General features: G+C 35.5%; 1 protein-coding gene across 1 annotated transcript in view; it reads right to left on the bottom strand.

The window, feature by feature from the left end:
• Positions 1–253: 253 nt before the first annotated feature.
• Positions 254–26,605, bottom strand: part of LOC104663918 (sodium channel protein type 3 subunit alpha) — a 117,027-nt gene continuing 90,675 nt past the window's right edge. The window contains exons 21-28 of the mRNA XM_030916853.1: positions 26,318–26,491; positions 13,623–13,745; positions 10,587–10,859; positions 9,814–9,867; positions 8,859–8,996; positions 7,712–7,816; positions 5,264–5,534; positions 254–4,088 (exon numbers count right to left, since the gene is read on the bottom strand). Coding sequence (XP_030772713.1) covers positions 2,893–4,088; positions 5,264–5,534; positions 7,712–7,816; positions 8,859–8,996; positions 9,814–9,867; positions 10,587–10,859; positions 13,623–13,745; positions 26,318–26,491 — 2,334 coding nt within the window. The 3' untranslated portion in view covers positions 254–2,892. The remainder of the gene's footprint in view (positions 4,089–5,263; positions 5,535–7,711; positions 7,817–8,858; positions 8,997–9,813; positions 9,868–10,586; positions 10,860–13,622; positions 13,746–26,317; positions 26,492–26,605) is intronic.

Genomic DNA, 26,605 nt, shown 5'->3' with positions numbered 1-26,605 from the left:
CTTTCTATTCTGGACAGTATTTTCAGAATATCCTTTAGCTAGGTAGGTATATTTTTAAAAGTATTCTCCCTTTCAACTGAAGTCTATTCTGATAATTCTGGAAGATGGTCATTTAGGTAAAATGCATACCAATTAATATATTGCTTATAGATCACTTCAGTAATGATTATAAAGGTTTTGCAAAGCAATATTTGGCATCTCTGTGGTGTCAGTGAGATGTGTAAATTGACTTGAGCAGAAAGAAGCCAATGAATTCCAATTAGCCACCTTATATAATTTATTATGGGAGAATTATGAAATACATATTTAGATCCAAATTGTCTTTAAAAATATGCATTACAACTGGAGTTTTCCACTGAGAATAAAAGTTTGGTTTTGACCTCACATAAATCCAAGGGTTCTTGAAAAAAAGTTAATATAAATTCTCAATAACTATATCATTAATACCTTATGTATACATAGGAGTTTATATAATGCATTTAAGTAACAAAGAATGTAACATTTATTAGCCACCAAGTAATTAGGAGATAGTATCAATTATATTGAGAGAAAATGAGTTTAGATGCTTATAGCCAAGGGAATTATTTGAAATTGAAAGCTATTGTAGGTGGTTACTATTATTATCAAACCTGAAAGTTGGAACATGTGAACTTGATCCTTTGCACACATAAAAGTTCACAAAGCTGCTTTTAATTTGCCTTTATTCTGTAGTACTGTTGGTGAATCATGCACTAGTTTGTTGTAAAATTCATGTAAACTTTTATGTATACAAATGTCAGATCAAGCAGAGGTTTTATTAATTATATATATATTAAACTGCCAACAGCAAAAAACAAAAACAAAAAACCCCAGAGGCCAATAAGTGAAATGCAATAAAAAATGAAATTTATTCTTTTGGCTCAATAATGATGTAGCTCACCATTCTTTTTAGTAATAGCAATTCCCTGCATGCAGTTCATCAATACACTACAGTAAATAGTTTTGTAAAAGGAATTAACATTAAACTTTTGGTTTGTGCAAAAACCAAAAATTGATATCATGTTAGGTAATTGCACAACTTTGCCACTTTGTTCATGGCTAAAAAGAACAAAGTCCATGTTATATCTGTAATAGCTTTAGTGCAGCAGGAATTAAAAAAATAAGACTAGTCTGCATACGTAAATACTACAAAAGTTGAATAAAAAAAAACTTCCATGAATAAAAGGTTATATTGAGGCAACCACAGTTGGTAGAAAATGATCTAAGTTTGAGTTTTTGACCAATGTATCTCCTATTGGAATGGTAGAAAATATATTATAACAAAGAAATCCATAAAACCCATTATCTAACTTTTATTTTAGGAAATTATCCACTGAAAAATCTTATGGATTCAAAAGTTTGGAATTGTGATTAAAAATAAAAAGCAAAAGCATAAAGTAAAATAAATTGTGATGTCATCAACCTGAAAATAATTTTCTTATGTACAAAATGCTGACAAATAAAATTGATTATATTTTTACATTATTTATATTTAAACAAGTTTTAGACATATTTTTAGCAAAATATGAAGAATAGGTTTTGTCAGTAGGCAGTATCCAGTGTGTTTCCTTGAAATCTAGAGAGATACCATATGATACTCATGTTGAATTAAAAGTGCAAAAGTAAAGGTGTTTGTAAATAGCTTCAAATTATTCTGCTTAACATAGTGGACAGATAGCAGGTTGAATTCATTCTTTCACCAATATGTGACAATCTTTAACCAAGACTTGTGAAGAATGGATTGAGTAAAATAGAGCAGCATAGGCAATATTAACATGCACTAGTGATAGCCTTTAAATTATGTTTAATGAATGGTACAGGATACATCCCTGTTGGAAGCTCGCAAAAGACACATACACTGTGGTACATATTTGATTTAATAGAAGTTGTTTATCAGGCTATATATATATTTGCCCAAACATGCACCACAGGATAAAATAACTATTTACATAACATAGGGTATGTAATTGACATAGACTATCAGCTTTGCTGAGAGCAGAAGATGGCAAAGCAATACTGCAGCAGAAAGTGGAACAACTATTCTAAAGCAATACTTTAGATATATTTTTCTAGAATGGATTTATTAGATTACCTTTTTGGAAAGCATTTGACCAAAATTAAAGATAGAGCTCTGAAACTTAGAATAAAATTTGCACTTGCTGAAACAGAACACTTCGCATAAAAATAATCCTTTAAATATTAGAGGGAACTTTACAGGCACATAACTGTTCAGATAGAAACAAACATAACAGACTAAAATACTTTCAGAATTAAAGCCATCTAGAAAATGGAAGTAACTGAAACTGTAGCCATTACAATTCTTTTTCTGGTTTTGAGCAAAAATTTTATCTCTCCGGTAAAACACTTTTGTCTGATCATTTGAGAGACTTGTAAAATAGGACCACAGGGTTCCTGTATACTGTTTCTTCAACGTAAACCTCATTTACAAAAATAGTGACATAGTATTATGAATAAACTATGAATTGGGGACCATGGAAATGCACTAGAACAAATTTTGTAAAAATATGGCAGACATGGAAGTTAAAAATAGAATGGATGCAAGGACTGTACTAAAGGTGTTTGGTGTAGTTACAATGATCACTTTGCACAACTATCCTATAGTCTAGGTAGCCATTGGGTTTCTCCTCAGCAGTGTCAGCTGGTAATAAAAACAGCAACCTCTTGTCAATGTTGATACCCTGTCTCACAGAGTTGCAGTGACAAAGAGGTCACTGTCTTGTATAGGCACTGACTATGAGTATTTGTTAAAACAGTCAGTTTGGCATGGACCTCCTCTTGAAGTCCAGTTGACACATATACTTTACCTTCATAGGCTGTAAACAATTGATCACAAAGATAATTCTTTGTTTCTTTTTACTTTTGATTTTCTCTGACCTCTTTTACTTTGCTTTCTTTTTCTGGTTTGTCTTTCTCAAACTTTTCTTTGTCTGGTTTTGTTACACTATCATAGGAAGGAGGAGAGGTGGTAGAGGAACTCCCATCTGATTTTTCTGGAGTGGAGTTCCCATTTAATTTGTCAATAATCATGTCTTGTTTTATAGGTAAGTCAATCCTCCCTTTAATTGCCTCTTTGTTATAGTTACTTGATATATTTTTTAACCTTTGCTTTAAAAGATAACATCTGAAATTACGCTGAATGATAGCGGCAGACACCTCCTCTTGTTTACGTTTCAAAGTGGTTGTAATAGGCTCATAAGAGACTTTGGAGGGGTTTGATGACATAAACCGGTCTTCCATCTGTATTCGAAGGGCATCCATCTCTCCACTCTCACCCAAAACACGTTTTGTAAAGGCAAATAAAATATCAAGGCAGTGGATCCGGTCACCACTGACCATGGGCAGATCCATGGCAATAAGCTGGACTTTGTTGGGTTTTGGTATGAGAAGAGGAGGATCCAGGGCAGCTGCAAAATCAGAGAGCTTAGAGAACTCTATAAACTGGGTCGCATCGGGATCAAACTTTTCCCAAACCTCATAGAACATCTCGAAGTCATCCTCACTCAGGGGCTCTGCACTTTCTTCAGTAGCAACACTGAAGTTCTCCAGGATGACCGCGATGTACATGTTCACCACAACCAGGAAGGATATGATGATGTAACTGACAAAAAAGAAAATCCCAACAGATGGGTTCCCACAGTCTCCCTTAACTGAGCTGCCAGGATGAATTGTGTCAGGGTCACAGTCGGGTGGTGCACTATTAAGAATAGGTGCTAGCAATCCATCCCAGCCAGCAGAGGTTGTAATTTGGAACAAGCAGATCATGCTGTTGCCAAAGGTCTCAAAGTTGAACATGTCATCAATTCCAGCTTCCTTTTTAACATAGGCAAAGTTGGACATCCCAAAGATGGCATAGATGAACATGACCAGGAAGAGCAGGAGGCCGATGTTAAACAATGCAGGGAGGGACATCATCAAAGCAAAGAGCAGCGTGCGGATCCCCTTTGCTCCTTTGATCAGACGTAGGATTCGGCCAATTCTGGCAAGACGGATCACTCGGAACAGGGTAGGGGACACAAAATACTTTTCTATCATCTCAGCCAGAAACATACCTATGGAAAACATAGAACACAGCTAAACAGAGAATATCTTTCACTTACAGGATGGTTTTATCTTTTTTAAGGTCTATGAGAGCAACAAACTTGTTATGAGTATGAGTCTTTACTAAATATTTGGATCTACTCCCTGATATTAGCAATTATTGATTACAGAGTTTTATTGAATGATTCTGTAATGCCATAAACCAATATGAATTTTTGCAAAACCCAAATAATCTCCAATGGTAGCAGGGCAATTTAAGATTATATACACCCCATTTCTATGAATAGTTATCCCTACACATGAATTGTGGCAATTACAAACAAAAATTATTTCTGAAATCTCTGAATGTATTGTTTTCTATTTTTTAATGATATTCTTCAGTTAGAGAAAAATGGGCCATATTTGACATGAGGTTAAAGTTGAAGTTTATAAATTTGGGGTTCTATAATTCCCCATCTCTCTTTTTCTCCTATTTAATCTCAACTCTTCTTTGAAAACCCACCTAGGATGCATTACCTTTATCTCTGGAAGCCTATGTTAACTCATTCCAGCAGAGACGGCTACTGCCTTTTCAGTGCTTCTTAGAGTACCAACTTTATTGCATTATAATGATTTGTTTTTTAAGCCATCTGCCTCTTTTAGCCTGTGACCTTTGTTTAATGTTAGGAGAGTGCCTGATAATGTTTATTTCCTGTCTTCTTCACCTCTTTCCCAAACCTGGTATTCCTAACATGGTTTCTAACCAGTTAGCTTTGTGAATAAACCCAGGTTTCAGAGTTTTTTTCTTTTTTTTGAGACGGAGTCTTGCTCTGTCGCCCAGGCTGGAGTGCAGTGGCCGGATCTCAGCTCACTGCAAGCTCCGCCTCCCGGGTTCCCGCCATTCTCCTGCCTCAGCCTCCTGAGTAGCTGGGACTACAGGCGCCCGCCACCACGCCCGGCTAGTTTTTTGTACTTTTTAGTAGAGACGGGGTTTCACCGTGTTAGCCAGGATGGTTTCGATCTCCTGACCTCATGATCCGCCCGTCTCGGCCTCGGTTTCAGAGTTTTTATTCATATATGTTAGTGTTGAACTTTAGATCTATATGCATTATTATTCTCAGACCTAATTTCCATGTTAATCAGCTGGAAGGTCCTGGGGCAACTGTTTCTCTGTAACTGTACCTCTTGGTAATTAAGCTGTTCTTACCTACAATGGAGAGAATCACCACCACAAAATCAAAGATGTTCCAGCCTATAGTGAAGTAGTAGTGTCTGAGGGAGACGAGCTTCAGCACAAATTCTCCAGTGAACAGAACAATGAACACTAGGTTGATCCGGGACAAAACTAGGGTCATATATTTGCCCTGGTCGTCGGTTTCCACCATCATGGTGACCATATTGAGGCAGATGAGTATCATGATGCTGATATCAAAGACTTGCCTGGTTACAAAATCAAAGACCATTCCTTGGAATTTGTTCTAGAAAGTGAGAGAAGAGAGATAAGGTTATTATATATATTTCATAAAGAATAATCCAGTAAAATTGTAGATAAAGCCCTTCCACATATGGCGATGAATGTGCACCCTCCTCATATTACCCCAAACAATTTTGTGTGCTTTTTTTCTCTTCATGTTAAAAAAATGAAAAAAAAAATTTATGTAGCTAAACAAAGCATATTTGTTTTATTTAGGTCCAATGGAAAGACAAAGTTGGATGAGACATAAATTAGAGCTGGGCGTGGCGCCTCATGCCTGTAACTCCAGCACTTTGGAAGGCTGAGATTGAAGGCTTTCTTGAAGCCAAGAGTTCCAGACCAGTCTGGGCAACATAGCGAGACCTCATTTCTATTAAAAAAAAAAAAAAAACAAATTAGCCAGGCATGGTGGCACAGGCTTGCAGTCCCAGCTACGAGGGAGCTGAGGTGGATCACTTGACCCCATAATGGCAACTATGGTCTTGCCACTGCACTCCAGTCTGGGTGACAGAGTGAGACGCTGTCTCTTAAAAAACAAAACAAAAACAAACATAAATTTGTGGCAATTGGCTGATAATATGTACAGTCTTTGCTTGATTTGAATAAATATGAAAATTTTTATAAAAAATAGTGACAACTAATAACAAAGATTTACAAAGTAGGTTAATATCGACAGACATTTAGATAGATGAATACACCAATTCATTTATCAATATTTTAGAAATTTTGGTTTATACCTTATTTCCCTCCCCCAAAATACATCAGTCACATTTCTATTGAATTCTACTTCTCTAGCTCTGTGAATCTCTGTATGGGTTTGTTAATTTATCTGTATTTCTTTCCATCTGTCCTTCTTTACCTATGCCCTATGTTTTAACAAAAATGCATGACTTTAAACATTTTTTTCTTTGTCTTACTAACAATCATCTCAGGAACAACATGCTTTCAAAGATTCTTATATTAATATGGCTATTAAATATAGTTTTATTAAAGAAATATATTATTAATCGTTTAGAGTAAAAACTTAAAATAAAACTTCATGGCTTACCAAAAATCAAAGGTCATGAACTGACCATGTTTTATTTATTTATTTATTTATTTATTTATTTATTTATTTATTTATTTATTTATTTTGAGACTGAGTCTCGCTCTGTCACCCAGGCTGGAGTGCAGTGGTGCGATCTCTGCTTGCTGCAAGCTCCGCCTCCTGGGTTCATGCCATTCTCCTGCCTCAGCCTCTTGAGTAGCTGGGACTATAGGTGCCTGCCACCATGCCCGGCTAATTTTTTTTCCTTTTTTTTTTAGTAGAGACGGAGTTTCACCATGTCAGCCAGGATGGTCTTGATCTCCTGACCTCGTGATCTGCCCACCTTAGCCTCCCAAAGTACTAGGATTACAGACGTAAGCCACAGTGCCCAGCCAAAGAACTCTAGTAAAGTTGGTTCAATACTTTCCCCTCTTACCCTGCTCCCTCACATTCCAACTACTCTTATAAATACGGTAAAGTCAAGTCACTTAGAGAATTTATGAGGCCTTGTCAAGTCCCAATTCTGGCAATTACAAGATTTGTGACTTGGGGCATGATTCATATGTTCTTTGGGCCTCAGTTTCCTTATTCCTTACCTATCTCAGAAAATAGTTGAGTTAGAGTTCCGCTCTGTGAACATAATCTATCGTTATTACATCATTCCATTATCATGAGGCCCTACAGAGTATGCATTCTGAATATGCCTTATTCTGTTTTGGTGTATTTGATGAAACAAATAATTTTTATGACATATTTTCCCTTTCTAAACAGATTTGGAATATTTTCTAGTCTTAAGAATGGAGGGAACAGAGAGTATAGAGGGAAGCCATGGAGAGTGGGATGGGAAGGCTAGAGGAGGAGGAACCAGGTATGCTGTTGGTAGCAGGAAAGTGAATCTTGCTTTGGAAGCATTTACTGGGAACCCTGAGCTAGAAGTTTTCAGTTCACAAATTATAAAGAACATTACCTCCTTTTTTGGAATATGGTAACTCCTAATGAGTGCAGAAGTTGTGAATTATGATACAAAATATGAACTTTATAATTAGGGCTCAATATTGGTGATATCACCTAATATGTTCTGCTCCAGAGCATTGCTCAATTTGACCATATGGACACATGGCTTTGGAACATTAAAGGAGACAAGTAGTTCTTACTGCTGGGCGAGGTATGGGTTTCTGAGGTTTCTTGGATCCAAGTTTCTTCATTGCATTGTAATATTTTTTCTGTTCCTCTGTCATAAAGATGTCTTGACCTCCAAAGTAAAGACATAGTATAAAACTGGTTACAATTCTAGTATGTGTTCCAATAGTACTTTTACAAAAAATATTTGTCTTTCCTTTAATCTTTTCTAAATATTAAGTGGATATTATCCTGCTACATGTACATTTATCCTGCTTTTCCCATTTATGTGAAATTCTGACTGTCTTAATATTATGGAAAATCCTTACGGACATAAAACTTTGATCACTACAGGATCCTAATTTGATTATACTATGTTTAAAAGTAGGCACGAGGGTCTCAAATATATTTTTGTAAAACAGAAAACATTTTCTTAGTCTATTTCACTGTCGATAATTTTACTTCTTCATTTAACAGTTTTTGAACACTTTCTGTGTGCTAGACAATGTGCTGGTATCAGAATTACATAAATATATAAGATACAGTATTCTGCTTCTAAGTGGAGCAGGAAACTGAAAACATAGGTGGACAGTGTATGTTGATACGACAAAAAAAAAAAAAAATTAAATGTACTGCAGAGGCAACAATGAGTTCAGAGCCTCAGAGACAAGCTGTTACATAGCTTACCCTTAAGCTAGGCCTTAAAAGATGATTACAGGTTTTCTAGGAACATTCCAGGATAAAAAAAAATCACAAAAAGCCATGGAGGTACAAGGGAATGCTTGTTCAGAAAAGGACAGAAAACTCATACAGATGTATGGGTGGTGACTATGTAGAGAAATACACATGTATAGAATGAAGTGTAGGAAAAGATGAAGATGGACAACTGGGTGGAGGTAATTCCCGAAAGGCTCTGTAAGCCAGGCTAAAGCACTGGAGACCCATTGGATGGGTCTGAAGGCCTGGACACATTTTTGGGTTGGAAAGCTATCCAATAGATAAACTTTGAGAAGAGCCACTGACTAGAGGCTGGAATCCCTGCAGCTTAAATAACCACATGGGAAACTGAAAATAATACAAACATGATTTAAGTCTGTCATGACTACAAGTATCCTGGTTATTTAGTTGTATTAACAGACAGAACCTCAGAATGAAGAAAGGTAAAAGGTGAAGAATACTTATCTTCTTTTTCTGCTGGTTGAAGTTATCTATGATGACACCAATGAATAGATTCAGAGTGAAGAATGACCCGAAGATGATAAAGATGACAAAGTATAAATACATGTACAGATTTTCCTCATACATAGGCTGAAGTGTAACCTAAATGACATTGAAAATATTAAATAATATTACAAATACTACAAATACTTACACTAAATCAGGAATTTATTGAGTGCTGTTATTTAATACAGTGCTACTTTTGCCTTACCCTGAGATATTGTTCTGTAAAAGTAATGGTTTAAAACTAGCATGATCTAGTAAAACGAAAGTTTACAAGTTTTATGATTGTTCTTGATTCTGTTTTCCCATTGTGCATTACCTCTAACATATTCTTTAACATAAATAACGGTGATATAAGCAGGGAAACATTTTGAGCCTATTATTAGTCATATTTTTTGCAATATTTTCAGTTTGGTTTTGGAAATGCTGAATTTTGGAAATATGGCTTTAAGAGCAGAACATCAACTTCTAAGAGGAAAATTCAGCACAGATAGGTTCTGCGGAGTTATTTTTATTTTTATTTTCTAAATTGAGTGTCCCTGAAACTTGCCTGCTTTTCTGTATCATGATATTCTTGGAAGCTGCTTCACAGTGTCTGGTTTATCATACTCTCCAGGGATGGGGAGAGACAAGTTACTTCCCCACTGAACAACTTTCCCACTCAGAATAGTTTCATTTACTGGACCAATCTAATGTCTTAGGATCCGTGCAGCTAGATATCCTTTCATATTAGCTACATATTATGTATTAGGTACACATTAATCAAGCATCATGTATATTGAAGCAGAGTGTTCATTTTTTATATGCTATATTAAATGTTCTAATATAAAATTTTGGATGTTTCAGTGTTTAACTTACCACCAGTATTTGCCATGAGAAGTCTAGTACCTATAAGTAATATTTGAGTGATACTTACATCTCGTGAATCAACAGCTGCATACATAATATCCATCCAGCCTTTAAATGTGGCCTGTAAATAACATATATTTGAATTGTTCATAAAAATTTCACCCAACAATGACATTTAACCAGATGAAAATCTGACAGTATTATAACAAATAACTTTTTGTACAATATTGTGAAATTTCATATGAAGATACTGAAATAAAATCGAAATAGAAAAACATTTGTATTTAAAGCCTAGAACTTGTTTCCTTTTTTTTTCCTTGAAAGTATTCTATTTTCTTCCTAACTAAAATTTAGTGAAAGACTTTATTCATGAAACTGCCATCTCAGTCCCAATTCCCTTATATGCTCTATGATTTGTGTTTTCACACATAGTAGAATAATATTTCCTAGACATTGGTATAATAAAGTATCTGGTTAATAATTTATACATTTAATTCATCTCTACAAATATATATTGTTATTTTAGTACCTAAAGTTGCTCCTTTGGCAATAATTGATACAGAAAACTAAAAACGATACCAGTACCCAAAAATATAATAAAAAGGAAGCAGAAATATAAAATCACATTAAAACATACTAAAAGCTTAACACTGAGGAAAATGTATTATAAAATAACTATAACATCTTTTTTATGATCAATTCAAGGTGATATTATAGGTGTTATCATTAACTTTTTTTCATACTGTCAAATGTTAGTCATTCAAACGAAGAACATCAGGGAAATAATCTTACTTGAAACATCTTGAAAATTTTTTCAAAACTCACACAGTAGCCACTTACCACTTGAAGCAGTGCGAGATAGCCAGCGCCAACATTATCAAAGTTTACTTTCACGTTTTTCCACCGAGCTTGCTTGCCAAGAGCCTGACAGTCACTCAAATTGTTGACATCACTAACGTCAAACATGTTACCCGTTGTCATGTTAACACAGTGGTAGAACTTGCCAGCAAACAAATTCACACCCATAATGCTAAAGATCAGCCAGAAGATGAGACAGACCAACAGCACGTTCATGATAGAGGGAATTGCTCCAACAAGAGCATTCACAACCACCTAGAAGAGAAAACGAGGGGAACGTAGCTTACAAATCTTTAGAATGGAAACCATTCCTTCAGTGTATTTGTTTCGTACTAACATGTGCTTGAAAAGAGTTAAATAAAAATCTAGGTGTACAAGTTATTTCTTCTAATATTTTCTAGCACATATTTGAGGGAAAACAATGACACAACTAAAGACCTAAGGTTTTAAGGAAAGCAAAATATGCTACAATATGAAAAATCATCAAAAACCTGGTATAGTAAGATGGAGTCAGAAAATGTTTGTATGCTGGGGAAAAAAGAATAGAAAGATGCATTAAATGCCAACAGAAAAAATAATCATCTTTCAGCAATACATTTTAATTTTCAAGAGTGTTAATGAATGAATAATTTGAAAAAGCAAACCAACAAACCCTTTACAAATAAACAAAGTAGTAAAAATGCCTTAAATCTATATTCTCAGATCAAGTTAACTTTTTATGACTATGAAGAACAGGATTAGGAATTTATTGGGTCCCTTTTTTCCCATTAGTAAATCTCAATAAAAAGGTATATTGTTAGGGGAAAAGGTGGAATTTGTATCTGGGCGTAACAGTACTGGATATGTTCCCATTATTATTATTTCACAGTCTCTTAAATGTTCACTTTGGAGCACATGCTACTTCATCAACCCTATTTCATGACCTATTTCATGAAAGGGTAATTCATTCACTTTACTTCTCATTACATTCACAAGATATTAAGATGTATTTTGAAATCTTTATGAAAGTTGATAGTAATTTTTCTTATCTAATTTAATCTAGTTCATGTTGGACTATTCTGTTAAGCATTTATGTTAAAAAAAAAAGTATTGCTTTATTTTAAAAATACTGCAAATGTTATTTTAGAAATCAATACCAAGGAATCTTAAATTGACATCAAAACCAGAAATCCCAAATTGTAAACAGTTCCAATGCTACTTGAATTTTGTTTCTTTTGGAAGTTAAGCCATATGCATTTTACTTGCCAGGGAGAAGATATATTCATTGGGTTCTTAGTTTCTTTTTCTGGTTGGGCCAGTAAAGTCCCTTCCTCATCCCTCTTTTCTGCTTATCACTAGAGATAGAAACTAAAAACCATGGCTTCAGGCTGTTAATAGCCTAAAACAATACAGAACAACAAAATAACAAAATAAGGCGGACTGGACAAGCTTGGTATATACCACCACAGGTTCTCCTGTTTTCAAGTAAATGCATAATACATTCTCGTAATTTGCATCTGGAATATTAATTCTGCTATATGACTGAATTAAAAATTCTAAACTTTGAATATTTTTCAGATTAAATTTATAAGTTTTAAATTTTGCTCAATTGCTATCTCCCCTCAAAGATGAACTGTTAATAGGAAACCATGGAACCAAATGAGAGCTTAAGTAATATGAGTAATGGTAAAAGTTTATGGTTTGAAAAGAATTTGACATTATATACTAATCTTTGTGAATTTTATCTTATCTAACTTTCTTTAACATTAGCAAGGAAATGAAATTACAATGTAAAAATCAAATATTTCTTTGATTACAATGATTCTGGAGAGTGGCTTAATTCTCCCTGATGAGTGAACTTTAAAGTCCAGGTTGAAATATTTTTATTGCCCCAAACAAACCATCTCCTAATATAAAAGCCCTAAGACCTAGAAGAAATTAAATATCCACATGCACTCACAAGCCAGATGAAACAAAACTGGCCTTTGTGCTAAATTCTACTGAGGATCATGGCAAATGGGTGGTATCTATAATAAGTGTGATTTTATGTTTAGATGCATAATATACACATTAAGGAAGCAGCTGGGGAGGAAGATACAACTGCTATAGAAAAAGTGAACCTCATTCAGAATGCTCAATTAGAAAAAAGATCTATAGCCGGGCGCAGTGGCTCAAGCCTGTAATCCCAGCACTTTGGGAGGCCGAGACGGGCAGATCACGAGGTCACAAGATCAAGACCATCCTGGCTAACACGGTGAAACCCCGTCTCTACTAAAAAATACAAAAAACTAGCCGGGCGAGATGGCGGGCGCCTGTAGTCCCAGCTACTCAGGAGGCTGAGGCAGGAGAATGGCGTGAACCCGGGAGGCGGAGCTTGCAGTGAGCTGAGATCTGGCCACTGCACTCCAGCCTGGGCGACAGAGCGAGACTCCGTCTCAAAAAAAAAAAAAAAAAGAAAAGAAAAAAGATCTATAAAACAAATTCTGGGGGGTAGCCTGAAATGCTTAGTTAATTACCTTAACCCTTCACTTTGGATGTTATTTAGCAATTTGTAGAGGCTAAAATTTAATGTTGTTTCCTTATGCAATAATTTTTTAATATGGATATTAATTCAAGAAGCAAAGCACACAAAACCCATTTTACCTTTCATTCATTACCAGTAATTTTGAAGGAATCAAACTATTGAGAGAAAGAAACTCCCCACCACAGATGAATGTCTGTAGTCAGTAGTCATTTCAAGGTGTGTAAGCAATGAAAAGAAATAACTGGCAGTCCAAGGCTTTTGGGTGCTGTAGAAACATATTTGAACTGTGACAAGAAGACTTGGATGCTAGTCTCAGTTCTGTCCCCCCAAAATTCTGAGAGCCTGTTTAAATAAACTCCAGTTTCAGAAGGCTAGGCTTTGTGATCGCTAAGATTTTTGCTCTAATTCTGTAATTCTATGAAATAAATATCAGAAGAGTATGGCACCCTTCTCTATCCAAATCATTACCTACATGTAATTTTGACATGAATAATTAGAGTGTCTATTCTTCTTACCCTCATGCCTTCAAACCGGGATAAGGCTCTTAGAGGTCTCAAAGCTCTTAATGTCCGTAATGATTTGATGGCACCGAGTTCTGAGTAACCAAGAGCATTGGCTACCAGGCTAACCAAAGAAACCTACAAAAGGAAAAAATGTTAATTAGTTCACCAAGAAATAAACTGTTGACTGAAGGTATAGGGTGTGGTATCTATTTAGTGCGGACTAAATACTAATTTGAACATACCTTGGCAACTTTCATCTTCCACATAGTGGGATCATTTTATATTGCCAGTCTGCTCTCATACTATTGCTTTTTTTTTTTTTTTAACCAATGAAACCAGAATACTTGCGCATATTTATAAACACTTGTCAATACCTCCAGTTAGATATTTTACAACCATGGACCCCTTTTCAACCTGTGTATCAGGATTGAGTTCAATGCCAAATTCTCCATGGATGTGTGCTTAATATTATTGATTAGAAATAATATTTCTCTCTTGAATTTATGTAATATCTTGGTTATGCATTCTGGAAGCATTTACTATATAATAGCGTTAACTGATTACATATCTTATCTCCCTTTCCAGATCGTGTAAGTTTTTTATCAGCTGGGATGAAAATTCTCTTAACATGTCTAACACTGTCTGGACAGACATACTTTAGTCAAAATATGTTGGATAAATAATTATTCCAGGGGAAAATTTTTATCCAAACTACTGGACTTAAGATTTAGAATATAGTCCTCATCATTCAGAGCGATGGTACAGCTTCCTGACACAGGCTGAACATCCCTAATCTAAAAATCTGAAATCTAAAATGCTTTGAATGCTAACATGACAGTCAAAAGAAATGCCCATTGGAGCATTTTGGATTTGGATTTTTGGATTAGGAGTGCTCAACTGACATAGAATGAATATTCCGGAATCCAAAACACTTCTGGTTTTTGATAAGACTCAACCTGTATTTATACTAAATTTTACTTAAATATATGAAAGATCAAAGAAGACATGTCCTTTTGGGGGAGGAACTTTATTTGCTTTAATTTTCTTTCAATATAATAACATGTCTTCATGTATAAATCCCAAGAAATAGCTACCATTACCATTGCCTCTTTATGTGTGAGGAAGTTTGAGCGCCACCCCCACCCACACCCAAAAAAGGATGCACAGCTAATAAGAGGTAGAACTGGCGATTTGAATCCAAATGATCTGACTTCAAAAGCATACATTAACCTTTTGCATCAATTAAAAATGTTTGTTCTTCATCTGAATCATAGAGCACAGAAAATGATTTGAATGACCATCTTCTCAGTTCTTTCAAAGATGGTACATAACTAGTGCTTTCCTTAATGCATAAGAGGGAAATTAATTCATTATATCCACAATGGCTTAAGGGCATTAGGCATAATTTCCCAAGAAAAAAGGCTGTTGAAAATGGATTTAAGTGAATTCTCCCAACAATCTTATGAAGTGGGATGAAATTAATAATGTGCCCAAGAACACAGGATATAAAGAGTGACACCAAAACCAGAACCCAGGCTTTAAAAGCATGTGAAGCCACTATCCTCTCATTGTTTAATTTAGCGTACTTTTTAAGAATTGAACAGAATAATACATGACTTGACTTCTAAAGTTGATTAGTGGCAGGATAATTGATTGAGCTATTCATTTCTGTCTTACGTTTGCTGTTATAGAAGACTGGAAAGATTGGAAAGGTTATTAGCGAACACACAGGCTTCTATGTTCTGTGCTCCTTTTCCTCAGGAGGCATTAACAGCTTCTTTATGTTTCTAGAGTTACTATCTGAAGATTTTTCTCAACCTCCCAACAAAGTCCTTTATTTGAGACATGGGATTTTAAAGGGATGTGGCTGCAAATTTCTAAAGACCTTGAGGTAAGGAAGCTCATGCTTTGAAAAGAAAAGTAAAACTGGGTGTGATGGCCTATGCCTGTAATCCCAGTGCTTTGGGAGGCGGAGGTGGGAGGATCACTTAAGGCCATGAGTTCAAGACCAGCCTGCACAATATAGTGAGACCTTATCTGAAAAAAAAAAACTTAAAAAACAATTAGCCAGGGATGGTGGCACGCACTTATAGCCCTAGCTATTTGGGAGGCGTAGGCAGGAGGATTGCTTAAGCCCAGGAGTTTGAGGTTACAGTGACTATGATCATACCATTGCACTCCAGCCTGGGCTATAGAGTGAGAGCCTCTTTTCTCTTAAAAAAAAAAAAAAAAAAAGTAAGGTACTATCCAGAACAGTGGGTTTTAGAAAGATAGGAAGTCATGGGTTCAAAGGTTGAAAGGTGCCACCTGCATCTAACCACCCTCCATGGCATGGAATTGTGTGTTGTTGGAGAAGCTGGGCTTAATGAAGCTGCACTTATTTTAATGGACCTTATGGCCCAGAGGACATAGTGCCAGAGTTGCAGCCACAATATGTGAGAATCAGAGGAAATTATCACCACATTTCTAGGCTACATATGTCCTAGAGTTTCTGAAAGTTCCCAAGGGGAGATCGTCAAAAACTACCTGACATTGGATTTTCTGACAAATCTGTGCTGGGATCTGTTGCATATTTGAATTATATAGGAAAATAAAGGGAATTTAAAATATTTTTAGGACTTTGAGAATACTCACTGCAGATTGGTTTAATCAAGTAACTTAAAATGATTTTTCCATGCAAATCACTCTGATAAGATTATCACAATCTGATCAATCATATACATAATTTTTTTTTCCAGTTTGCATGACTTAAGTACAATGTCATTTTGAATAAGGCGAAGTGGTTTAACTGATGTGAAAAAAATATGCTTTAAAAGCTATTTTGAAATAAGACCTTTCAAATCTCTATTATAAGTGGAGGTAGCTCCTTGCAAGAATTTTAAAGATTTGCAACATACATAAAGTTTGAAGATAATGACTACATTAGTAGGGTGCTTTACAATTCACAGTGATCTCTTTCACTCATTATCTTTGTGTCTCAGAATAGTGAAATGACCAATCCAAGGAAAGACAGCAACAAGTAAACATATAACTAGAATTTAGGTCTTCTGTTTTTATGTCTAATGTGTTTTTCACCTTACCAAATTTGTTCCCAACCTTTCAATACATAGTGTTTCAATCTTATCTCTTTTGTGCTAAACACAAAAGGCATTCTTGCCAATGTGTGCAAAGTATGAGATACTCATTTCCAAAAACTAAATTTTTAATATGAATTTACATGACTCTAGGCACCATATCACACTACACAGCAAATAAATGGAAATGTCTGTGATAGAGGTGTCAGGGGTTGGTTCAGTTGTCATCCACACCTTTCTACATTCTTATGGCAGCTGAGAATGAGAAAGGAAAGAATAATGCAGGATGAAGTTGATGGTTCCAAAGAAGAGTCTGGAAATCCTGTGATTGGTTAAGGAACCAAGGAACAGGAATTTATTTCCCTTGAAAATGACTAAAGACAATGTTTAAAGTTCAACATGAACATAAAAGATAAAAACTCTATATAACCTCCATACATTCTGATGATATATTTCTATCTAAAAGCTTGTATAATTTTTGATGATAAGATCCATAAGCATTCTCATGAAAATCAGAATAAAAGAATATGCCCATCAACAACATTATTATTTAACACTTTCTGGAAAAAGAAGAGATATAAGAGTTAGAGAAGTGGGAGAAATCATTATTTGTAGGTATATTGTCGTTATCTTAAAAAATCCCATAAGACAATCAAGTGAAAAACTATTATAAACAATAACCTAATTATTTTAGGTGGTTGACAAATGCATTTTTCATCTTAACTTTTAAAAAAGTTTGTGTAGGAGTCTTTTTGAACTACAAAAACTTTAAAAATATAATTCAGAAAAAGTAAAAGTATAAGAATAATTTAAAATTTTGTGAAGAAGAAAAGCAGAGAGGACAAATTTCACCGGATATTAATTATAAATCTACAGTAATTAAAGCTGTTATATTAGTAGACAAAGAAGGAATGAAATAAAATAAAGCTCAAATTAGCATGTGGATACTGAGATTTAGCACGTGGATAAGAAGAGAATTTTAAATGAGAGGAGAAATAGAACAACTGATTATTCATTAAATGAGAAACCACATGGAAAAAAAATAATACTAGAGCCTTACCTCACACCTTATACCAAATTAAATTCCACGTTGATCAAACATTAAAACATAAAATATGAACTAATGGACAAAGAAAGAAACAAAATTCTCAAACAAAAAAACTGAAAAAAAAAAAAACGGAATATTTTTAACAGTCTTGAAATGGGTCTTCATAAACATGAGAAAATCAAGAAGAAAAAAAAGTCTGATAAATTTGACTAAATCAATATGAAAAATTTATACATGACAAAAAATTCAAGAGACAAAAGACCAAATTAGAAAAATATTCATACCACCTGTAACAAAATACTGAATTTCCTCAGTATATAAATAGCTCCTACAACTCATCCAGTAAAAGCTCATTAACCAAATAGTAAAACACATAGATTCTTTCTAAACTTTTACTCTATCTGTTTGAACAACATATTTATTTATACCCCCATTGAAGTTCAACTAGAAGAAAAGCAAAGGAATACAGACAAAGATAGCAGGACAAGAGACAACAAGAAGAGTTTTAAAACATTCTGGACTGTGGAAAGCAGAGGAATAATTACTTTCTCATCAGAGAAAGAGCAGCAGAAATGCAGGTGCCTGCAGAAGCAACACAAATTGTTTCAACAAATGCTCAGAAGGCTCTGGACCTGGAGGCCCTTGGTTGCTCAAAAACAGAGGGGCAATGGATGGAGCTGAAAACAGAACTGATTAAAATTTTGTACACAGGAAAGCTAGACACTCTTGAGTCCCTTCACCCAACGCTCTCCAACCCTTCAAGAGAGCAGAATAAAATACAACTTCACAACTACTGGAGTAAAATCTGTACTTGCTACAGAGGTCAGAACATTTAAACAGTTATCTACATTGTTGTTGGGTTTCCCTGCAACACCACAGATCTCTCTTTCAGTATATCTTGAAGTTGAGTTTTTCCCATTAATAGTACTGAGGGGCTTAAATAGCATATGGATTAGCTCAATATTTCTTAGGACAAGGGCACCTGGAATTTCAGATTGCTAGGTGCACACCTTCCTGCTTCCATGACAAAGGAGCCCTATTTCCTATCTGCTGAGTAGTTCCTAGAAAAGGGGTCAGGTAGTGGTGAGGGGCAGGTACAAAGCTGCCATGGGAATGGTAGCAGAGGACTCTATTGAAGGTGGGAGGTTGGGGATACTGGTTACAGAGGGATTTGTCCAGCTGGGGTGAGTAAGGTGTACAGCAGGAATAGAGCGCAGGCTTCCAGAGACTGTGGGAAGTCCTTCCAATGGCTGTGGGAAGTGCAGTCCCTATGCAACCTCAGTCAGAAATGGGAGTCCAGGCTGGGGGAGGTGGCTCATGCATGTAATCTCAGCACTTTGGGAGACAGAAGCAGGAGGGTTGCTTGAGCCTAGGAGTTTGAGGTTACAGCAAGCTATGATTGCACCACTGCACTCCATCCTGGGTGACAGAGAGAGACTTAGTCTCCTAAAGAAAAAAAAAGGATAATTTATTTTTATGTAAGGGGAGTTTGTAAGTTTATAATTCAAGGGCCACCTTTTTGCTTTCCCTTCTACTTTTATCTTTGCGGTTTATTTATTGGTCTTAACTTTATACATGATTAGAAAATTCACAATGCTCACATGCTATATAAAAGCAAACACCTTGGTCATTGTGGTATTGTTTATAATAACAGGAAGCAGACAATCTAAGCGTTTACTCATCCCCAGATTAAGGATAAGTAAAATCTGGTGCACTCATCATTGCTGACTACAATATGGTACAGAGAAACCATGAGTTTGACAGGAATTTCACTTAAACATTCCAAACCCTATGTGCAGTGGGGAAGGGGTCTTTAAAATGAAGACTGTGAATCAGGTGATCTCTCTGTTTATTTCCTTGTCTGGAATTCTTAATTTGGCAATTTCAAGATGATTAAATCAAAATAACACTATATGTCGTTTATGTTGAAAAAGAACAAATCAAAGTATCTTTGCTAATAGATGCATCATCTTCAATCAAGCACACTACTAGAAAAAATTTTAAAGTGCAACTTTGATTCACTGTGAGCATAATTATTTCTGTTTATGAAGTGTGTAATTACGACTGTATCTTCAGGTGTAATTATTTCTTTTTCAAAAGATATGAATTGTTTTTGACATTTTACACAACGTATGTTATATAGTTACTTAACTAGATAACTTCTCTGTGCCTCAATTTTCCCATCTACACGCTAGGAAAGTAACAGTAGATGCTGCATAAGTTGTTGTGAAGATTAAACAAATTAAGCATTGAAGACAAAGGACAATTTATAGCTCAGTTAAGGTTGGTGGTTATTAATATTACAAATGATAACGCTTGTTTGCCTTTACTGTCACCATTTAGAATACTGGCTAATGAATTGCATCCTATGGGAAGGCCTTTAAGAAGAGAAAGGGTCATGTAGGTCTTCCTAAAATACCTATTTGCAGAGGTCGTGACTGGAGGCAGGAACATTTAGTAAGCTATTGCTTGGCCCAGTTGATTGCAGTGGTGTTGATGTGCTGAAGAGGAAGGGCGAGACTGTCCACTCATTTATTAGTAAAATGGAGAAGAACTTGCTGATTGATTGGTTGTGAGGGGTGAAAGGCAGAAAGGCTGAAGATGACATCTGGCCTGGATTTATACAAACATTACCGTCAGACTAAGTAGGGAATTTGGAAGAAATTCATGACTTAGAGGGGAAACATGATGACGGTGTGCAGATGGCAGGTGTATTCGCAGGTATTATTTAGGAAGCAGTTAGAAGTATGGGTTGGAGTTTAACAAAAGACCTGAATTAGAGATTAAAAGTCTCTGTTAAAAGCCATACTCTTTCAAAGAATGGGCTACAGCTACATTAGTAGGATTATCTTTTTAAACTGGCCTGTGAGAAGTTTTTCTTATTAATTAACTAATAATGCTAAAGGAGAATTAAATTCTTCCAAGAAATGGGCAAAATGAATCATTTCTATCAGAAGACATTTATAGAAAAAGTCAAATCACATACTAGACTGTTTACATGGAAATATATCTAGAGAGAGATCAGAAATTCATATGAAATGACGATAATTTATAATTATTTAGTTCCTTTACCCCAAAGCTCTTTTAATTTATTCTAATTCTCTCTACAAGAGCACTAGATAAAATTCAAGGCAGATGTCTGCATATTAGCAAGGCACCATCTCATTGTTTTCATTCACCACCACTTATACGCAATCACCTTCAGCGTCATGTGGGAACTCTGATTAGTTCAGCACAATATGCCAAATAGATCTGTGCCCTGTTGTAAAATATGGATCAAAGAACTCAGTGTTGGGTAAAGGTAGCTCTACCACCTACTAGCTGTATGACATTTCTAAACCTGTGAAATAGAGATAAAATCTGTAGCAAAATAGAAATAATAATATGAAAAATCAAAAGCTTATTAAAAAGATTAATAAATACTTTGTAAGTAAAAGAGGCATTTATAAAGAGGTTTGTAATGTAGGGGTTAGAACCACAGTCATTACAGCCAGATTACTTGGGTACCAAATCCAGCTTGGCCACTTATTAGCTCTGTTAACATGGGAAGGTAACTGAATATCTATCTTAGCTTCCCTACCTGCAAATTGAGAATAATTGTTTCTAAGTCATAGAATTTTGAAGATTAGATGAGTTAACACATGTAAAGTGCTTTCGGTGGCACCTGTACACAGTGTGCATTAAATCAGGGTAGTAATTTTCACTATTATTATGTAAGGCTCTTAATTAGTGCCATTCCCACAATAAGTGCTTACAAAGTACTAGGCGTAATATCTTGCTACTACTATTACTACTAATAACAATCTAGCTCCATTATTGAGGATGCCAATATGTCAATAATAAGTGTCAAGAACTAAGGCAGGAAACACTAGATCCTAGGGGTTGCTGGCAAATAGAAATACGTATTAGGATCAGAAAGTGTTCCTATGGTGCTTTTGTTCACCTCAACAGAGCAGCTGATGGGATTCTAAGGAGCCTGTGATTAAGCAGGAAAAGAATTCCAAAGCCGTAACATCAAGCATCTCCTTTTAACCTGTGCTGTTAGTGAAAATCACCTGTGGACCATAAATACTCCACGGTGGTTGAACCTTTTACTAGAGTTTGTTTGCACACATCAGCATATTAGGATGTTTTAGAATCAAACGAAGTTTTTATGAGAGATGCTCAGATGCATTTTCTCAGAGATGACTGCAAAAATTGATAAGGACCACAAGAAATCTGATGTTTTCAATACATTTTAAATAAATATTAATTAAATGATGTATTTAGTTCATTGTGTGGTTAACAGCAGCATCTATAGTATAGTTTGTGTAGTTATAGAATGTATAATATATAGTAAGGTATATTTTGTTTTTTAAAATGAACATAGTATCTTTTTGACCTTCAGCTGAGAAGAAAAGAATTGTACAGAATCTGAAAAAGTGGTCCTTCTAGTGCAGTATTCTGGAAGACAGAAGCATGAGTTGTCCTTGATTCCATCCTAAAGTATCATACTTGCTGTCTCCATTTCTTCATCTTCATTATTTTCTCTCATCCACAACACTAATGACCTTCATTTTGCCAAATCCAAATGTCAATCTTATATACCAATATTGCTTGATCTTTGACTTTTTTTCACTGTAGCCTTTGATAAAATTGATCACCTCACCTTTGGAAAAACCCAACTATCTTCTCTGGGTTTCTATGACACCATGCATATTTTGTTTTCCTATTAATTACTACTTCTCAGTCTAATTTACTGGCTGGTTCTCCTTTTCCCAACTTCTAAATGTTATAGTGTCTCCAGAGTTTGGTTCTGGGTTCCCTTGTTTATTTGCACTCTCTGCCTAGGTGAGCTAAAACAGGTTTGTAGCTTCAAATGCCGTATACATCTCGATGACCCTTAAATTTATGTACATAAGATTCTGGATTCTCTCCTGAGCTCTAGATCTATATAAAGTTCAGTATCTTGTTTTGAATGTCTAATAAGCATCTCAAATGAATATATATCAAATGAATACATCTCTCTCCCACTCATCATCTACCTACCCTGCCAAACCTTTTTTCTGATATTCCCCATCCCAGTTAATGGTTCTGTCCTCTACCCATTTGTTCACGGTGAAAGAAAATCCATTTGTTGATTCCTCTTTTTTCTTCACTCCACATATCAAGCCCATCAGTAAGTCTCATCACCTTAGCCTAAAATATCCACTTTCCTGCATTATTAAAACAACCTCCTGACGAGTTGATGGGTGCAGCACACCAACATGGCATAAGTATACATATGTGGCAAGCCTGCACGTTATGCACATGTACCCTAGAACTTAAAGTATAATAAAAAAAAAAAAAAAAAAAACCTCCTAATTGATCTTTCTGCTTTTACTCTTTGCCTCCCCCTCTCCATAGCCAGATATGATCATTTTGTAACAGTAGATCAGGTCCCTGCTTATCCTGCTGCTGGGGCTTCTCATGGTAATTATAACTAATATATGATAGATTACATAATATTAATATATACGACATATAGTAAATTACAGTAAAATACGAACTTCTTGCCATGGCCACAATGTACTTTTTGAGTTCAGTTTCTACCACTCTTACTCATGTTTCATCACATGCAAGTACACAAGTTTTCTTTCTGTCTCTTGAATCTTCTTGGCTCATTCCCACTTCAGGCCCTTCCGCCTCTACTCCTCTCTTCTCCCAGGTCTTCGAATGACTGGCACCCTCCCCCATGCACCTCCTTAGACACCTTCCTGGACACTAGCTGACACACTGCTCCTGCCCTCCCTCCACTTCCCCAAACACGCAGTCATTTACCAGCCTAGTACTCTGTTTTATTTTATAGCAGTGATCACCATCTGCCTTTATCTTATCTTTAGATTTTACTTGTTTACACGTTTCCTGTCTGTTCCTCTCCTCCCATAGAGTGTAAGCTTTAGCAAGGCTAGGTCTGATTTGTTCATTTCTCCTTTGTCTTGAATGGCATTTGATCCTTTATAAGGTACTAAAAAATATTTATTGAATAAATGAATGAATTTTAGGATATCACAAAGATAGCTCACTATACATCTAATTTTATTTTTCGAGAGAGAATTGAAGAGGGTACATTTTTTACACAGACCTATTTCTCAAGTATGTGAACGTAGTTTTTGAAAGATACATTTGAAAGGAAGTTTTTTTGGTTATTCTCTTTATTTTCTTGCTTCATTGATTGCTTCCTTTCTTTACCTTTCTGTGACTGTTTAGTTTTGTTACAGTGATATACCCTATGGACTTTAAACTCTTTAAGTCCATTTTACTTGTACTTTCAAAAACTGTTTTAACCTTATGTTTACTTTAGCTTAGTTAATTCCCAGTACTCTGAGGACAAGCTGTTATCTGAGGTTGCATTAATTCGTATATTTAACCTTTGCTTTGGGAAAACTAAGAAAAGAGACCCATTTAAGATACATTAACTTACCCAAAGGAGGAGGCTTTCAGTACCCAGTTCCAATCTGCTAATTTTGACTCACTAAAAGCAAAGTAATTTGGGGGCACTATTCTTTTGTCATTCATGGAAACATTACTCAATAGATGTCTAAATGTCTATGTTAGGTGTGCAAGGATAAAAACATGATGGAAAATCCCCAACCTCAAGAGATTTTTACATCATAATCATGTTTTCCATATAAGGGAAGTACATAGAAATACTCAAAGTACAATGAAGTAGTTCAGTAAATGTAAGTCAGAATGTTCTAGAAAACTTCTATCACATTTTAAAATAATCTTGCCAGGCACAGTGGCTCATGCCTGTAATCCCAGCACTTTGGGAGACCAAGGTGGGTGGATCACCTGAGGTCAGGAGTTCAAGACCAGCCTGGCCAACATGGCAAAACCCTGTCTCTACTAAAAATACAAAAAATTAGCCGGGCGTGGTGTGGGCACCTGTAATCCCAGCTACTCGGGCGGCTGAGGCAGGAGGCTCACTTGAACCCCAGAGACAAAGGTTGCAGAGAGCCAAGATCGCACCATTGCACTCCAGCCTAGGCAACAAGAGCGAAACTCTATCTCAAAAAAAATAAAATGCTAACAATATTCATACACGATAAAATCTTTTTGGACCAGAAAGGATCATTGAATGTATTTAGTGTTCCATCTTTCACAGAGAAGGTGGAGATTTTAAATGCTAAATCTCAAAGCCAGTCTGATGACAGTCTGACACACACACACACACACACACACACACACACACACACACATCTGCCTATTACAACTAATACATTTTTAATGGATCAGTTAGACAGAAAATCTATGGGGGAAAGGAGCACTGAATTGAGAATTAGTAAACTTGGACACATATCAACTTTATTACTAAGAAGCTGTGCTATCTCCAAAAAATATTTAAACTGAGGCTTTAGTTTCCTCATGTCTTGAATAAAGCCTAGATATTCCTTAAGGTCCACTCTAGCTGTAGAATGTGAAAATATTAAGTTTCCGTTTGTGGATAGCTTTTCAGAGTTATGTTGAAATTCATCTCTATTATTAATGAAAGGCCAGCCAAGGAAATTGAAAGTCATTTCTGGTCTATTAAAAGTGACTTGGCAGCAGATTTCTTATCAACTTAAAGGGTTAAACACATTTTGGTTATATAATTGTGAATATGTATTTGTGGGAGGAAGAAGAGTAGAATTTGGATAGACCCAGACTCATCAAAAATGAGAAAAAGAATGAATGCACACATTTGGCAATCATTGATTCATATTGGCAAGTGTTAGAGCTAAAAATAAAGTGCTTTGTGATTGCTAGGAAATGGCTAGAGATAGTATTTGAAGCACCTTGATTTGTGAAGATTAGGAGGCTGTGAAGCCTTGTGCAATGGAATATCACAGACTACAAGGAATCAGAGGACTGTCATGTTGTCCCAGTGCTTCTCTGTCGTTTGAAATAAAAAAAACAGGCTGCAAGTCAGATAAATTCCATAATTGGCAATGTTCCTATGACTACTCACCCCAGGGTAATCAGATTCAGAACAGACCTACACCTAACTCTTTGCATGGTAAATATCTGATTAGCTATGGGGATCTAACTACTGATTTAAAAATGGAAATGCATTTTGTTGTGTCTGTGGGTATGTGGCTGTGGCTGAATGAACTCAGTACATGGGTTAATTTAACAGTATTTAGTCACGTGCCCTCTAGGAAGGGATTAAAGTGCAGTTTACACAATTTCTGACCTTCAGTCATTTTTCATTTTGCCTCTTGGAGATGTTTGTTTGTTTTTTTAAACTGAACTGTTAGTAAGCTAAGTGCTTACATCTGTCCATCAACACATTATTTAGCTATTACTTACCTTGAGGCACTTAACTTTCAAAAAAATAAAAGCTGTCTGTTTGTGGTATAAAACAACTCTCCCTGTGTTTTCTCTTGCCACTGCCCATGTTTTTAGGACCTCCTCTACTCTTTCCCATGAGATATTCCTCATTATTGCATATATTATAGTTCTGTTTAAATAACTGCATAATTATGTCATCGTTAGTGAAAGTCAGTTTTAATAATAGAAATATATGAAATGTCAAACTTGCCTCTTTTAAAAACAACTTTATAAAAATCATTCAAGATACTTACATCAACAATCAAGAAATCTAGCCAGCACCAGGCATTAGTGAAATATGTTTGAAATCCATAAGCAACCCATTTGAGAAGCATTTCCAGAATGAATATATAGGTGAAGACTTTGTCAGCATATTCTAGCATGGTTTTGATAGTCTTTCGCTGTTCAATGTATATATCTTCAAAGGCCTGTGAATCAAAAATATTTTATTTTACTTAAATGGCTTACTTCAAATATTCTAAATATCTGAAAAAATTGCTTAGTATAATAGTGAGTACAAAACAATAATTTGATTATTGATA

Source organism: Rhinopithecus roxellana, chromosome 14, assembly GCF_007565055.1.
Source record: "Rhinopithecus roxellana isolate Shanxi Qingling chromosome 14, ASM756505v1, whole genome shotgun sequence".
Classification (NCBI taxonomy): domain Eukaryota; kingdom Metazoa; phylum Chordata; class Mammalia; order Primates; family Cercopithecidae; genus Rhinopithecus; species Rhinopithecus roxellana.
Note: the sequence above shows the minus strand (reverse complement) of the source record. Positions and strands in the feature narration are given on the sequence as shown.